This window comes from Muscardinus avellanarius (assembly GCF_963383645.1).
Source record: "Muscardinus avellanarius genome assembly, chromosome: X".
In the NCBI taxonomy this organism is placed as follows: Eukaryota; Metazoa; Chordata; class Mammalia; order Rodentia; family Gliridae; genus Muscardinus; species Muscardinus avellanarius.
In genome coordinates this window covers 102,736,491-102,750,641 of record NC_137792.1, presented here as the reverse complement: position 1 = coordinate 102,750,641, position 14,151 = coordinate 102,736,491, and the positions used below count along the sequence as shown (strand labels likewise).

Sequence of the window (14,151 nt, the reverse complement as noted above, 5' to 3'; positions counted from 1 at the left end):
AGGGTTTTTGTGGGAACTTAAAGCATCAGAACAGTATCCAGCACATAGAAAGCACAATATAAGAGTTAGCTATTGTTGCTAAGTGTGGTGCCACACACCTGTAATACCCGTGACTTGGGAGCCTGAGGCAAGAAGATCACAACTTAGTGTTCAGCAGGGTAACTTAGTGAGACCCTGTTTCAGAAAAGAATTTTTTAAAAAGTGCTACAGTTATAGCTCAGTAGAAGAACACCTCTGGGTACAATCATTCTCCAGTGATCAATGTGATTATTGTACACTTCTGTCCCAAGGAACAAATCCTTTAGCCCAATGGTTCTAGTATGGTCTAGATAGGTATGGTAGCACATGCCTGTAATCCTAGTATTTAGTTTGACAACAGTTTCAGCAATGTAGCAAGATTCTCAGCAACCTAGTGAGACCCTGTTTCAAACTAAAACATAAAAACGGGATGGGGATATAACTCAGAGGTACAATACTCCTGGGTTCAATCCCCAGTAAAACACACACACACACACACACACACACACACACACACACACACACCACTGAGGCTTTTTTAGTGGGTCTGTGGAATTAAACTATTTTTAATAATAAAGCTAAGATGCTATTTTTGAGAGGCTACAGGTCACATAATGCAATCCCTGATAGCTAAGGAATATGTGCTTCTGTGTTCTTGATCTTAAAATAGTTCTCACTACTAATATCCAATATAATTGTTATCAACAGATATAACACTAGAACTCTTGATTTAAAAATTGGGAATTTACCTAGGTCAATGTGACTCAAAAGTAAACATACAGATGGCCAACAGGTACATAAAAAATGCTGAAACTCACTAATCATTAGATAAATGCCAATCAAAACTATAATGAGACATCATGTGACCCCATTTAGAATGGTTAGTAAGCGTTGGTGGTATAGTGGTTAGCATAGCTGCCTTTCATTTAGGATGGTTATAAAAAAGACAAAATAAAAAAAAGGTTGGTGAGGGTGTGAAGAAAAAGGAATTCTTATATACTGTTAGTGGAAATATATATTAGTACAGTAGTTAGGTATGGAGGAGTCTCATAACATTAAATGAAGGTCTACTATATGATTGAGTTTTCCATTTCTGAGCATATATCCCAAGGAAATGATATCAGTACACCAAATGGGTACCTGCATGTTCTTGTTTATTGCTGCATTATTTACAATAGCTTAGATATGAAATAAAACTATATGCCCATGAATAGATGAATGGATAAAGAAAAAGTGATACCTATACACAACAGAATACTATTCAGTCATAAAAGTGATTTCATATAATTTGCAGAAAAATACAATTAGAGGACACTATGTTAAGTGAAATAAATCACACACAGAAGGAAAAGTACCATGTGTTCTCACTTATACATGAATGCTAAGACCAACAATTTTGTGAATTGCTGATTTATCAATATTTCATCATTTATATAATGTGTTTCATTTTAAATGATCTAGTCAGAAGAAATATTAACCCAGTATCACTGATTTGCTTTCAATATGGAGACTATATTTCTGAAGTAAAGTGATCATAATTATCTCAAAAGCTTTAGAAACAAGTGGGCTCATGTTATAACTTAGGGGAGAGATGTACCCCACTAGATGGCTGACATCATATAACTTGAAGCCCTCTCCCTCTAATGGGTTCCCAAACTAGAGAAGGAGGAAGCTTCTGTTTTGGAGGATGGGGTAAGGAGACAATATGAAGTAGATTTTGACACAATACTGTTCTGTCCATATGAAATGTAGGTAGCCAAGATGCCAGGTGTATTCAAAGCTGTCAACTTTAAGCCTGAAGCCCCAAGAGACGAGCAGTGTTTAATACATCATCTCTTGTTAAATAGCATCCGCAGAGTTGGCGGTAGCCAGTGAAGGATTCCCTGCCATGTAGGACTCGCCAGTTGTCTATAAATAGGACCTGTGAAGGAATAAAAAGGGGTAGAAAACACCATCAGAACAAGGCAAAGATCAGAAGACATTAAATCACAAAAGATCATATTTTTCCCCTTTTTGATACTGAAAATTAAACCCAGAGTTATTTTACCTCCAAATTACACTCTCAGCCCTTTTTATATTCTATTATTATTTTTGGTGGTACTGGGGTTCCTAGAAACCCTTGTACCTCCAGGCTAAATTCCCAGACCTACTTTAATACTTTTTTAAAAATTTGGAAACAGGGTCTCAAGCCAGAGCGGCTGGCTTCGAACCTGCGTGATCCTCCTGTCTCCACCTCCGAAGCGCAGGGATTACAAGCGTGCGCCACCATGCCCAGCCTATTATTTTTTGAATCAGGGTCTCACTGGGTTGCCTGGCTATGATGTTGAGGCTGGGCTCAAGCCTGGGATCCTCCTGTCTCAGCCTCCCAAAAATTGGAATTACAAGCATCCACCATCATGCCCAGAAAAAAATTCTTTAGGTTGAACTTTGATTACATTCAATGAGATTATTTTTTAAAATTAAACATAACTTTTGAAAATTAAGATGTGTATAACTCCATAGCAGGCTAAATGGAAGCTACCAAGGCAATCAAGTTTAAACTATTTCATTATGTTTTAGGCTAAGCTGAAGATATTCTTCATCTAGAGGAAATATCAAGTTTTAAAAAATGGAATCATGGGGCTGTAAGGACTCTTAAATCTAGTTAAATTTGCTCATTATTTAAAAAGTCACTGATGACTGGAGATGGGGTGAGGCCTGCTGAAATGTCATTCAAGTGAGTGAGTGGCAGGGCCAGGACCAACAGCTAGGAACCCTCTTCTTCCCTTTCTTTTGCAACATGGTGACATATTGAACAAGTACTTTTCTTCACTGCTTTTGTACAACAAGCTTAGTTGACATCTTTAGAACTTAGGACCCACCCTTCCAGGCTTTAGTTTGACCCAAAGCTCATTCTCAGGTCTTCTCAACTCAATTGTTAGAGTCCGGTGTGCTGTATACCAACGATGAACGACATCATAAGGCACAGTATTGATGACAGCTCGGTCATAGTTGTTGTACCTAGGATGGAATCAATGAGAAAGAAATGTCCCAAGCACATGATGAAAACATCTTTTGCTTATTGAGCTATTTCACTGACAAATCAATATTCTCTTAGGTATACAAGACTGGAGAAAGGAGTTCTACTGCCTGCTGATCATAGTTTGTGGGGTTTTTTTCTAGAGAATTTGGGGTAGGGGATAGAAGTTCTGGCTGATTTATTCTACCTTAGGATATAATGGTTTATGTAAAGCATATTTCATGGGGTAAGACATTATAGATCAAAGTTCATGGAAGCACTGGGGAAAGAGATGAGCTTGACCCCCATCAAGCTGAGATGGGCAAGATATGTTGTAATAGCAAAGCTGGAAATTTCATCTATATCCTAGTGGAAAGTTCATCCAAGGATCTTAATTCTCTCAATACTAACATGCATATGAGTGCCTGCTCTGTGGTAGGCAGTGTATCAGACATTAAACATATAATGATGCCGGGCGTGGTGGCGCATGCTTGTAATCCCCGCGCTTGGGAGGCAGAGACAGGTTCGAAGCCAGCCGCGAGCGCGCTGGCTTAGGAGACCCTGTTTCCAAATAAAAATGTAAAAATAGGTCTGGGAGTGTAGTCCGGAGATAGAAGGGCTTCCAGGAACCCCAGTACCACAAAAAAAAAACATATAATGATGAACATAGCAGACATGTTCTTAACTTTTGGATGGTTTATATTCTATTGAGGAAAACAGATAATAAACTAGTAATAAATATACAAATAGGATAATTTCATCTAATTACAGAGAGTATGAAGAAAAATAGTGTTATGTGATTTAAAATGACTGAGAAAAGAGGTGATATTGGAGCTGGTATCTGTATGATCAGAAACCAGCAATGTGACAAGCTGAAGGAAGAGGGTTCCAAGAAGAAGGAACAACTAGTACAACATCTTGGGGTAGAAAGGCATTTTATTTTGTGTGCAGTACAGCAAGATGGCCATGTGTAAGAAAGAGGAATATGGTGGAAGAAATGATGTAAAGAAAGTTGCCAGGGGGAAGAGCATATGTAGCCATGCAGGCTATGACAAGGACTTAGGATATTTTTCTGAGTACTGTGAGAAGCCACAGAAAAGCCTTGGCTAAAATAATAAACTTTCATTTTGGCTAAGACAAGTTAACTATTTATTGAAGTATAGCATACTTCCAGAAAAGCACACAAATAAATCTTGATGAATTTTTATGAAGGGGTCACATCTATATCACTAGCATCCAGATAAATTAATACATTAGTACCAGTGTCCTAGAACCTTCCCTTGTGCCCCTTTCCAGTTATACCCCTCCCTCTGCCCAAGAGTAACTATGATCCTAATTTCAAAACCAAAAATTAGTATCTATTGTTTTGTGTCTGGATTCATGTTTAATATTATATTTAGAAGATCCAACACTGTTCTGCAGTAGTTTATTTATCCTTGGTGTTGTAGAGAATTTAATTATGTGACCACAGCATGATTTAGCAGTTCTGTTGATGAACATCTGAGTAGTTTCCAGTTTAAAACAATTATGAATATGGCTGCTATAAACATTCTATTATATGCCTTTTGGGGAATATCTATATTCATTATTCATTTCTGTTTGATATATAGTTCAGAATGGAATTTCTGGGTCATAAGTTATGTGTATGCTCAGCTTTAATAGACATTGCCAAATATATTATTTTCAAAGAAAAGTAAACATCTAATGGTACCCTTCTTGGACCTCAGACAGTATTTTAGTACATTGTACAATCAAAGCCAATATTCTTATTTTATTATACCTTATTTTATTATATTTTGTCATATATAAAATGAGTACGATAAGATCTATTTGGAGGTTCTCATAGGCTTTGAGGAGCCATACCCAGAGGGAGAACAGGGTGAGGAAGCATAATGCCCATGAGGGTCTTAACAAACATGTTTATTTCCAGAAACCTCCAGTGCTCTGTTGGGCACTTGTACAAATATTATTTAATTTAATCCTTTCATCATTCCAGAAAGGAAGGTGCTATTAACCTTATTTTACATGTTAGGCAACTGAAACTTGTATTTAACTTGCCATAAATTATATAAGTAGCAGATAGTTTTAAAAATAATTTCTTAATACTTTTACTCATTGTTTATACCACAAAATAGAATAGAAAAATCATCAAACTCCTGTGTATGGTCAATTTATTTTACATATTACAACTATAACCTTTTGACTTCAAATAAAGATTTACAGTTTACAAATGCTTTTGTCTATTGTATATTATAGTCTCTTTATCTTATAATCCTATAATGTAACTAATACAACTATAATTATCTTACTTTATAGATAAGAAAAATAAAGAGAAAGCCCTGTGATTTGCCCAAGGCTACATGGCATCCAGTATTGACTTTTTATATTTGATGATGTTGTTTTCTAAGGCCAACAACAGGAAGTAGCCAGTAGAGTCTACTACTAGCAAAATGATCATGCAGTACTCTTTTTTTTATTGGAATAAGGATATTTATGGGCCTTTGCAAAAAGTAATGTCATCATATTATTGTGTAAGTTTTTTCCTTTTGTTTTGCTTTAATATAAAGCAAGAAAAACCTGGAAATAAGGGAAATCAAATGAATCAGAAACTTATCTCATAAGAAAAACTAGGAAGGTTTACCAAACCTATCCCCATTCTAGTTGACAAAGATTTTTTTTCAAATTGAAAGGAAAATGTACTTGATGAATCTGAGCATAAAAATGGATCTTTTACATAACCAGAAAACGGATAAACTTTTAGCTATACTGAATAGAAAAAAAGAGAGTAGATACAAATATAAAAAATCTGAAGCTAGGCATGATGGTGCACATCTGTAATCCCAGTACTTTGGAGATTAGGTCAGGAGCATTGCAGGTACAAGGCCAGCCTCAGGAAATTAGAGAGAACCTGTTTCAAAATACAAAAATAAAATAGTGCTGGGGTGTAGCTCAGAGGTAGAATGTCTCTGAGTTCAATCCCAAGTACCAAAAAAATCTGATATTACTATAGAATCTACTGTACAGACCTGAAAATCATAAGAAAATGTTATGGACCACTTTATGACTACAAATTTGACAACTTAAATAACATGTAAAAGTCTCTTGAATGAACCACTAACTAAAGTAAAACGGAAAATTTTACTACCTCTCTATATATGAAAAACATTGAATTTAATATCCAAAACTTTCCCTAGAAGGAAACTCCATCCTTAGAATTTCAGTATTATGATGTAAGCAAAGGGTAGTGGACATTGTAATCATATTATCATTACTATTTAAGGAGAATATAAACCAGGCATGGTGGTGTACACTTGTAATCCCAGTACTTGGAAGGCTGAGACAGGAGACTGCAGGTTCAAAGGCCAGCCTCAGTAATTTCAACTTAGTGAGGCCCTCCACAACTTTGTGAGACCTCGATTCAAAGGGCTAGAGGTATAGCGCACAAGTATGTTTTCAAGACCTAGTACCACCCCCATGAATCTCTTTAAGCATTTCTCCTTTATAATAAGCACAATGTCAAGCTTTCTCCGAAGAGGGTACTGAGGGACACTGAAAGAGAAAATGTTTTTTCTACTCTTTCTGGCCCTGACGAGGGCTCTTTAGGGTGGATGTGAAGATATCTGGTTAAATCAACTTCAGCTTCTAGGCCAGAACTTGGTCCCTATGTATGTAACCTTTCAGCCTTTTCTTGGTGATAACCTGTTTAAAGCGCTCTTGACATGGCAAACCAGAAGCCCATTCCAGTTGTTATTCATACACCACAATACATTTGCAAGAGCTAAGGAAGCCAGTTGAGGCACCGTCATGCCAGGTTTTAGTAAGAAAAGGATGGCATGAAGGAAGGAAGGAAGCAAGGAAGGAAGGAGAAAGAAAGAAAGAAGGAAATAATTGTCCACATCACTCTTCCCCATTTTTGTTTGTTTGTTTGTTTGTTTGTTTATTTTGCGGTACTGGGGATGGAACCCATGGGCATTCTACCTGAGTTACACCCCCAGTCCTATTTTTCAGTCTCTTTTAATTTTTTTTGAAACAGGGTCTCACTGAGTTGGGAAGGGCCTCACTAGGTAGCTGAGACTGTCTGTGAACTGCGATCTTTCAGTCTCTACCTCTCATATTCTGGGATTACAAGCATGTGCCACCATGCCCGGCTCTTCCCCAAATTCTTAGCAGCATGGGGAAAGAAGCCTTCACTTGGAGGAGGAAAGGGATTTAAGTACAAGCTTTAGACTGGAAACCCAGTTCCAGGCTTGCCACAGTGAAACCAAATACCTGGCAGAACCCCATGATTCCTAACCCCAGGCTATTCCTCAACAAATTGAACTGTTGCAATTTCTTCAGCCAGGAAGCCAAGAGATTGCCCTCACTCCTCTTCTTCCAACCTTATGCAGCAGGAATGGAAACAAGACCACACCTGCTAGGGAGAAGGATAGAAAAGTTAGCACAAGACCTGGCCCACCATGGAGAGATCCAGCACCAGGAAGAAAAAAAAGTCCTTACACACAGGCTGGAGCTTGCAGATGAATGTTTAGACCAGCCTGGCACTGCCTCAGATGGAGACCTGTGTCTCCGCTGGACAAACTCATGTTTAAGTGGGCAGCAGAGTGAGAAGCAAAACCCTTCCTATGGGGGGATAAGGGAAGAAAGTGAGCATGCGACTGTGTCTGAGAACTCAGTACCAGGCTGATGAAACCTGACATTGGGAATGCCCTAACAACCTCTACTTCCAGGACACATTTGAAAAGAGAGTCTCTGGACCCACCTTGGTGTCAGGAAATACACAGCCTATTGATCAGACCATTCTGGCAAGCATCACCTGTGGCTAGTTGCAATGGTCTTGGAACACAGCAGTGATAAGCCCACGGCAGAGTGGGTTTTGGTTTTACCCAGTGTTGGGCTGGTCTCTGTAGGCTGTGAGCTCCAGGCGTGACCCAGCATTGTAGTGTTCATGGCTGCAGGACTGCGTACCTATTCTTCCCCCAACCCCAGGCAGCACAAGATAAAGAGTGTAAATTGTCTGCTGAAAGGAAGAATCTAGGGGAGTTCTACCTCTGAGCTATACCCCAGTGCTTATTATTTGTTTTGAAACAGCATTTCACTAGGTTGCTGAGATTCTCACTACATCGCTGAGGCTGTCCTTGAATCTGCTAATTGTGTCTCAGCCTCCCAAGAACTGGGATTACAGAGGCATGCACTGCTATGCCGAACTAGATGCCAAGTTTTGACATAGGATTCTGTTTCTTTTCACTTCACAGTGAAGTCCAAAAGCAAGGAGAAGCCCATGAATCCTGAACACTGTCCAGTAAGTGTAGATGAGGCATCTGGGCTTACTGTGACTACAAGTGGAAGCTGGTAGATTCAGGCTATTTTTTAGGCACTCTCCCAAGTTCATAATGGAAAAACCATGGCCTTGTGACAAACTTGGGCTTGGGATAACCTATACTACTGAAACAGTGACAACACACCAACAGTGAACTCACGGCAAAGCTGCATTTAGAATGCTGTCTAGCAAAATAGTGCAAGTTTCCACAAACTCAGAGGAAATATGCACATTGCTCAGAATTTTTGGAAGGACAGGCATTCACAAAGACTGTAATAACTACCTATTCAAAATTACTTCAATATATAGATGATATCATATATCAAGAATCATAAAAAAATTCATAGAATCATCACCTCACTCCTAAAACGAAATAAGGTACCAGGAACTGAAAACTGCAAACTCTTAAATAAAAATTCAAATAGCTGTTTCTAAGGAAACTCAGTGAATGTCAAGACAATGCAGAGATATGTCAGAGAAACTTAACAGAGAGATTAAAGTAATTTAAAAAAACTTCAAAAGAAATCCTTAGACTGAAAAGTATATTGGGTGAAATTAAAATGTGATAGATGACATCAATAGCAAAATAGATCTAAAAAAGAAAGAATTAATGAACCTAAAAATAGGCTATTTGGAAATACCCAGTTGGAGGAAGATGTATGAATACAGTGCACCAATAAAAAAAATTCAAAAATTCAAATAACAGAAGTGTATTTTGGGGAAGCCTATTCTAATCTCTTACATTGATTTTAGAAAGCAAAGTGTTATGTATTGAATTCAAAGATTACATGTAAAGTGATTAAAAGATAGATGAAATTAAAAAAAAAGAAATGAAAGAACAAAGGAATGAACAGAGCTTATGGGGACACTGGGATGGCATTAAAAGAGTAAATAGTCAAGTTATTGAGGTTCAAGAAGGACTTGGCAATGTTCAAATTGGTAGAATGATTACTCAAATAGATAATAACAGAAAAACGCCCAAATCTATAGAAGGATAAAAACATCCAAGTATAAGAAATGAAAGACTGCCAGTCAGCTACCGCTTAACTAAGTCTAACTCAAGACAAATTATAATCAAGATCTCAAAAGTTAAGGATAACCGGGCGTGGTGGCGCATGCTTGTAATCCCTGCGCTTGGGAGACGGAGACAGGAGGATTGCGTAGGTTTGGCTTAAGAGACCCTGTTTCCAAATAAAAATATAAAATAAGGTCTGTGAGTGTAGCCCGGAGGTAGAATGGCTTCCAGGAACCCAGTACCACCAAAAAAAAAAAAAAATTAAGGATAAAGAGGTTGTTAATTACCTAAAATAAAAATGGATCAAATTCTCCAGTTAAAAGATAGACTAAATGGATAAAAAAGCAAGAGTGAACTATAAGATGCTTACAAAAAATTCATTTCACTTCTAAGGAATTATATAGACTAAATTTGAAAGGCTGTAGTAAGATATTCCATGCACAAGAAAATCAAAAAAGAGCACAAATAGTCGTACTAATATCAGATAAAACATATCCTAAATAATCAAAAGCAGTAAAAAGAGACAAGAAAGGTCATTATATGATGGTAAAGGAGTTAATTAATCAAAAGGAAATAAAAATTCTAAATATATATATATATATATATATATATATATATGTACTTAATATTGGAGCACTCTAATATATACAGCAAGAAAGCAAGAATTAATAGATATAAGGAAGAGTTAGACTGCAATACATTAAATGTTGAAGACTTCAATACTCCAATATTAGTAATGGTTATAACTTCCAGACCAAAAGTCAACAATAAACATTAAATTTAAATAGCTCCTGAGACCAAATTGACACAAAAGGAATCTACAGACCATTCAACAACTGCAGTATACATATTTTTCTCATCGCCATGTTCTCCAGGATAGATCAGAAGATAGACCAACAAACAAATCTCAACAAATTTTTTAAAAACTGAAATCCTATTAAGCATCTTTTCTGATCACAATGCAACAAAATTACAAATGAAAATAAAGACTTTAGAAACTATATAAACACATAAAAATTATTTAAACAATTTAATTCTGAAAAATAAAGGATTAATGAAGAAATTAAGAAGAAAATTTAATTTGCACTTCCCTGATTGTTAATGATGTTTAACATTTTTTCATATATTTATTGGATATTCTTATTCCTCTTTGAGAAGTATATATTCAGTTCAATTGCCCATTTTTTATTGGGTTACATTTTTTAAGGTTGTTTTAAAGTTGTTTGTTTATTCTTGATATTAGTTATGATGTGGGGAAATAGAAACTCATTTACACTGTTGATGGGAGTATAAATTAGTACAATACCATGGATATCAGTATGGAGGTTCCTCAAATGACTAGAAACTACCATATGACCCAACCATTACCACTCCCTGGTTTCTTTCCAAAAGAATTAAAGTCTGAATATTATGATTATACATGCAGATCCATATGTATAGCAGCATAAATCACAATATCCAAATTATGGAATCAACCTAGGTGTCTGTCAACCGATGAATGGATAAAGAAATTGTGGTATATACACACAATGAGATTTGACTCTACATAAAGAGGAACAAAATTATATCATTATATTATTTTCAGGAAAATGAGTTATGAATGTCATGTTAAGTCAGATCAGATAGTCTCAGGAAGTTACAGGTCATATGTTTTCTCTCATATGTGGGAGCTAGGGAGAAAATAGGAAACAAAAAGGACTTCAAAAAATTCACACTTACAGCCAATTGATTTTTGACAAAGGGGCCAAAAACATACACTAGAAAAAAGATAACCTATTCAACAAATGGTGTTGGCAAAACTAGTTAACCATATGCAGAAAAATGGACATAAATCCAACCTTCTCACCCTGCACAAGAGTCAATTCAAGATGGATCAAAGACTTGGAAATTAGACCAGAGACCTTGAAGTTCCTTGAAGAGGGCATAGGTCCAACACTGCAACACACAGGAACAGATGAAAACTTTTTCAATAAGACCCCAAAGGCACAAGAAACTAAAAAGTGGATCAATACATGGGACTGCATTAAACTGAAGAGGTTCTGTTCACCAAAGGAAACTATCAAGAATCTCAACAGAAAGTCAACAGAATGGAAGAAAAGTAAGAAAACAAATAATCCAATTAAAAATGAGCAAGTGAACTAAAGACACTTTACAAAAGAAAAAATTCAAACGGCCAATAAATTTATGAACGAATACTTAAAATCATTAGCAATCAAGGAGATGCAAATCAAAATTACCCTGAAATTTCACCTAACTCCAACTAGAATGTCAATTACTCAAAACACAAACAACAACAAATGCTGGCGAGGATGCGGAGAAGTGGGAACTCTAATACATTGTTGGTGGGATTGCAAATTAGCACAGCCACTTTGGAAAACAATACAGAGTATCCTCAAAAGAATGGAAAGGAACTAACCAAATGACCCATCAATACTACTTCTGGGTATCTACCCAAAAGAAAGGAAGCCAAACTATCAAACTAATGCATATGTGTCTATGTTCATAGTTGCATAACTCACCATTGCCAAACTATGGAACCAGCCAAGATGTCCATCAACAGATGAATTGCTTACAAAACTATGGGATATGTACACAATGGAATTTTACTCAGCCATAAAGAACAAATGTATGTCATTTACAGGGAAAAGGATGGAATTGGAGAACATTATGCTAAGTAAGATTGGTCAGTCACAAAAAGTAAGAAATTGGATGCTCTCCCTAATATGAAAACGCTAGGGAGAAAATTAATCACAGAAGGAACTCTAGAAAAAAGACAAACTATAGATGAGCAAATAGGGCGACCTGAGGGGGATGGGTGGGGAAAAGAGGGAAATTCCCTAATGTACATTTATAAACATATTAAAGTCAATCACTAAGCAGAACATGAGAAGAAGGGAAGGGGGAGGGAACTGGGTAAGGACTAAATGAGTGATGTGTATGTCTCTACCATCTTGTACCCCATTAAGATGTATGATTACAATGCACCAATAAACAATTTTAACAAGAGACTTCAGATATATGTAGATAGAGACCAAAAGAACAGTGGAAAGGGATTATGGGAGGGAGTTGGGGAGGGGAAAGTAGATTTGAAGAAGGAAACAATTCAAATAGTGCTATGTCCATCTATAAAGTTATCACACTAGCAATCCCACTAATATGCCTGGGGAAGGGTGGGGAGTGGGGTAGGATTGGAAAGAATAACATCAAATGCTGTGTGCATGTATATTTGTATCATGTCAAACCTCACTGTGATGTATAATTACAGTGTACCAATAAAAGTACATTTGAAAAAGAAGAAAATTAAGCTGGGCATGGTGGCCCATGCTTGTAATCCCAGCATTTGGGAGGCTGAGACAAGAGGATTGCAGTTCATGGACAGCTTCAGCTACTTAGGCCCTTTGTAACTCAGTGAGACCCTGTTTCAAAATAAAGAATAAAAATAGGGATGAGGGTGTAGCTCAAAGGTAGAATGCTGGGTTCCATCTCCAGTACCACAAAAAATAAACAAATAAAAAGAAGAAAATTTAAATAATTTTGAAAGATATGAAAATAGAAACACAAATACCAAAATCTATAGGATATGACAAAAGCATTACTAAAAGTTTATAGCAATCAATACCTATATCAAAAGAGCAGAAAGACCTTATAATATATAACCTATCAATATACCTCAAAGAACTAGGAAAACAGAAATAGAACAAACCCAAAATTAGTAAAAGGACAGAAATAACAAATATCAGAGCAGGAATACACGAAATAGAGATCAACACAATAATACAATAGATCGACAAAATGAAGAGCTGGTTCTTTAAGAAAGGTAAATAAAATTGACTAACCTTTATTTACACTGACTAGGACAAAAGAGAAAATTGAAATAAAGTTAGAGATAAAATAGGAAACATTATAACTGACATCACAAAAAATACAAAGGATCATTAAAGATTATGAAAACAACTACATGTCAAAATTTGATAATCTAGAACAAACTGATTAACTCCTGGATACATACACCTTATTAAAAATTTATCATGAAGAAATAGAAAACCCAAATAGACCAAAAATGTGTATTTGGACTAAATAATAATAAAATGTCTCATAACAGATAAGCTTAGATAGCACAGGAAATAATCATCAGAGTGAAGAGACAACCTACAGAATGAGACAAAATTTTTGCAAAGTGTATGTCTGACAATGGGTTAATATCTACAATATATAAATAACTAAAGCAACTCAACTGCAAAAAGCAAATAACTGATTAAATAATCGGCAATAGATCTAAATAGATGTTCCTGAAAAGAACATATAAATGGCCAATAGATATATGAAAAATGTTTAATGTTACTAATTATCAGGAAAGTGAAAATGAAAACCACATTGAAATATATCAACCTTCCTCTGGCCACATACATGCGAATCTACAAGAAGGGTGATATAGTAGACATTAAGGGAATGGGTACTGTTCAAAAAGGAATGCCTCACAAATGTTACCATGGCAAAACTGGAAGAGTCTATAATGTTACCCAGCATGCTGTTGGCACTGTGGTAAACAAGCACGTCAAGGGCAAGATTCTTGCTAAGAGAATTAACATGCGTATTGAGCATATTAAGCACTCTAAGAGTCGAGACAGCTTCCTGAAGTGGGTGAAAGAAAATGATCAGAAGAAGAAGGAAGCCAAAGAGAAAGGCACGTGGGTTCAGCTGAAGCGCCAGCCTGCTCCACCCAGAGAAGCACACTTTGTGAGAACCAATGGAAAGGAGCCTGAGCTGCTGGAACCTATTCCCTATGAATTCATGGCATAATAG

The 14,151-nt window shown here is 36.4% G+C and overlaps 1 protein-coding gene across 1 annotated transcript in view; it reads right to left on the bottom strand.

Moving 5' to 3' along the window:
- Positions 1 to 1,807: 1,807 nt before the first annotated feature.
- TMLHE (trimethyllysine hydroxylase, epsilon) overlaps positions 1,808 to 14,151 on the bottom strand; it is a gene marked incomplete at both ends in the record, with an annotated part of 42,370 nt that continues 30,026 nt past the window's right edge. Inside the window, 2 exons of the mRNA XM_080719407.1 lie at positions 1,808 to 1,939; positions 2,880 to 3,018. Of these exons, the coding sequence (XP_080575533.1) occupies positions 1,808 to 1,939; positions 2,880 to 3,018 (271 nt within the window). The remainder of the gene's footprint in view (positions 1,940 to 2,879; positions 3,019 to 14,151) is intronic.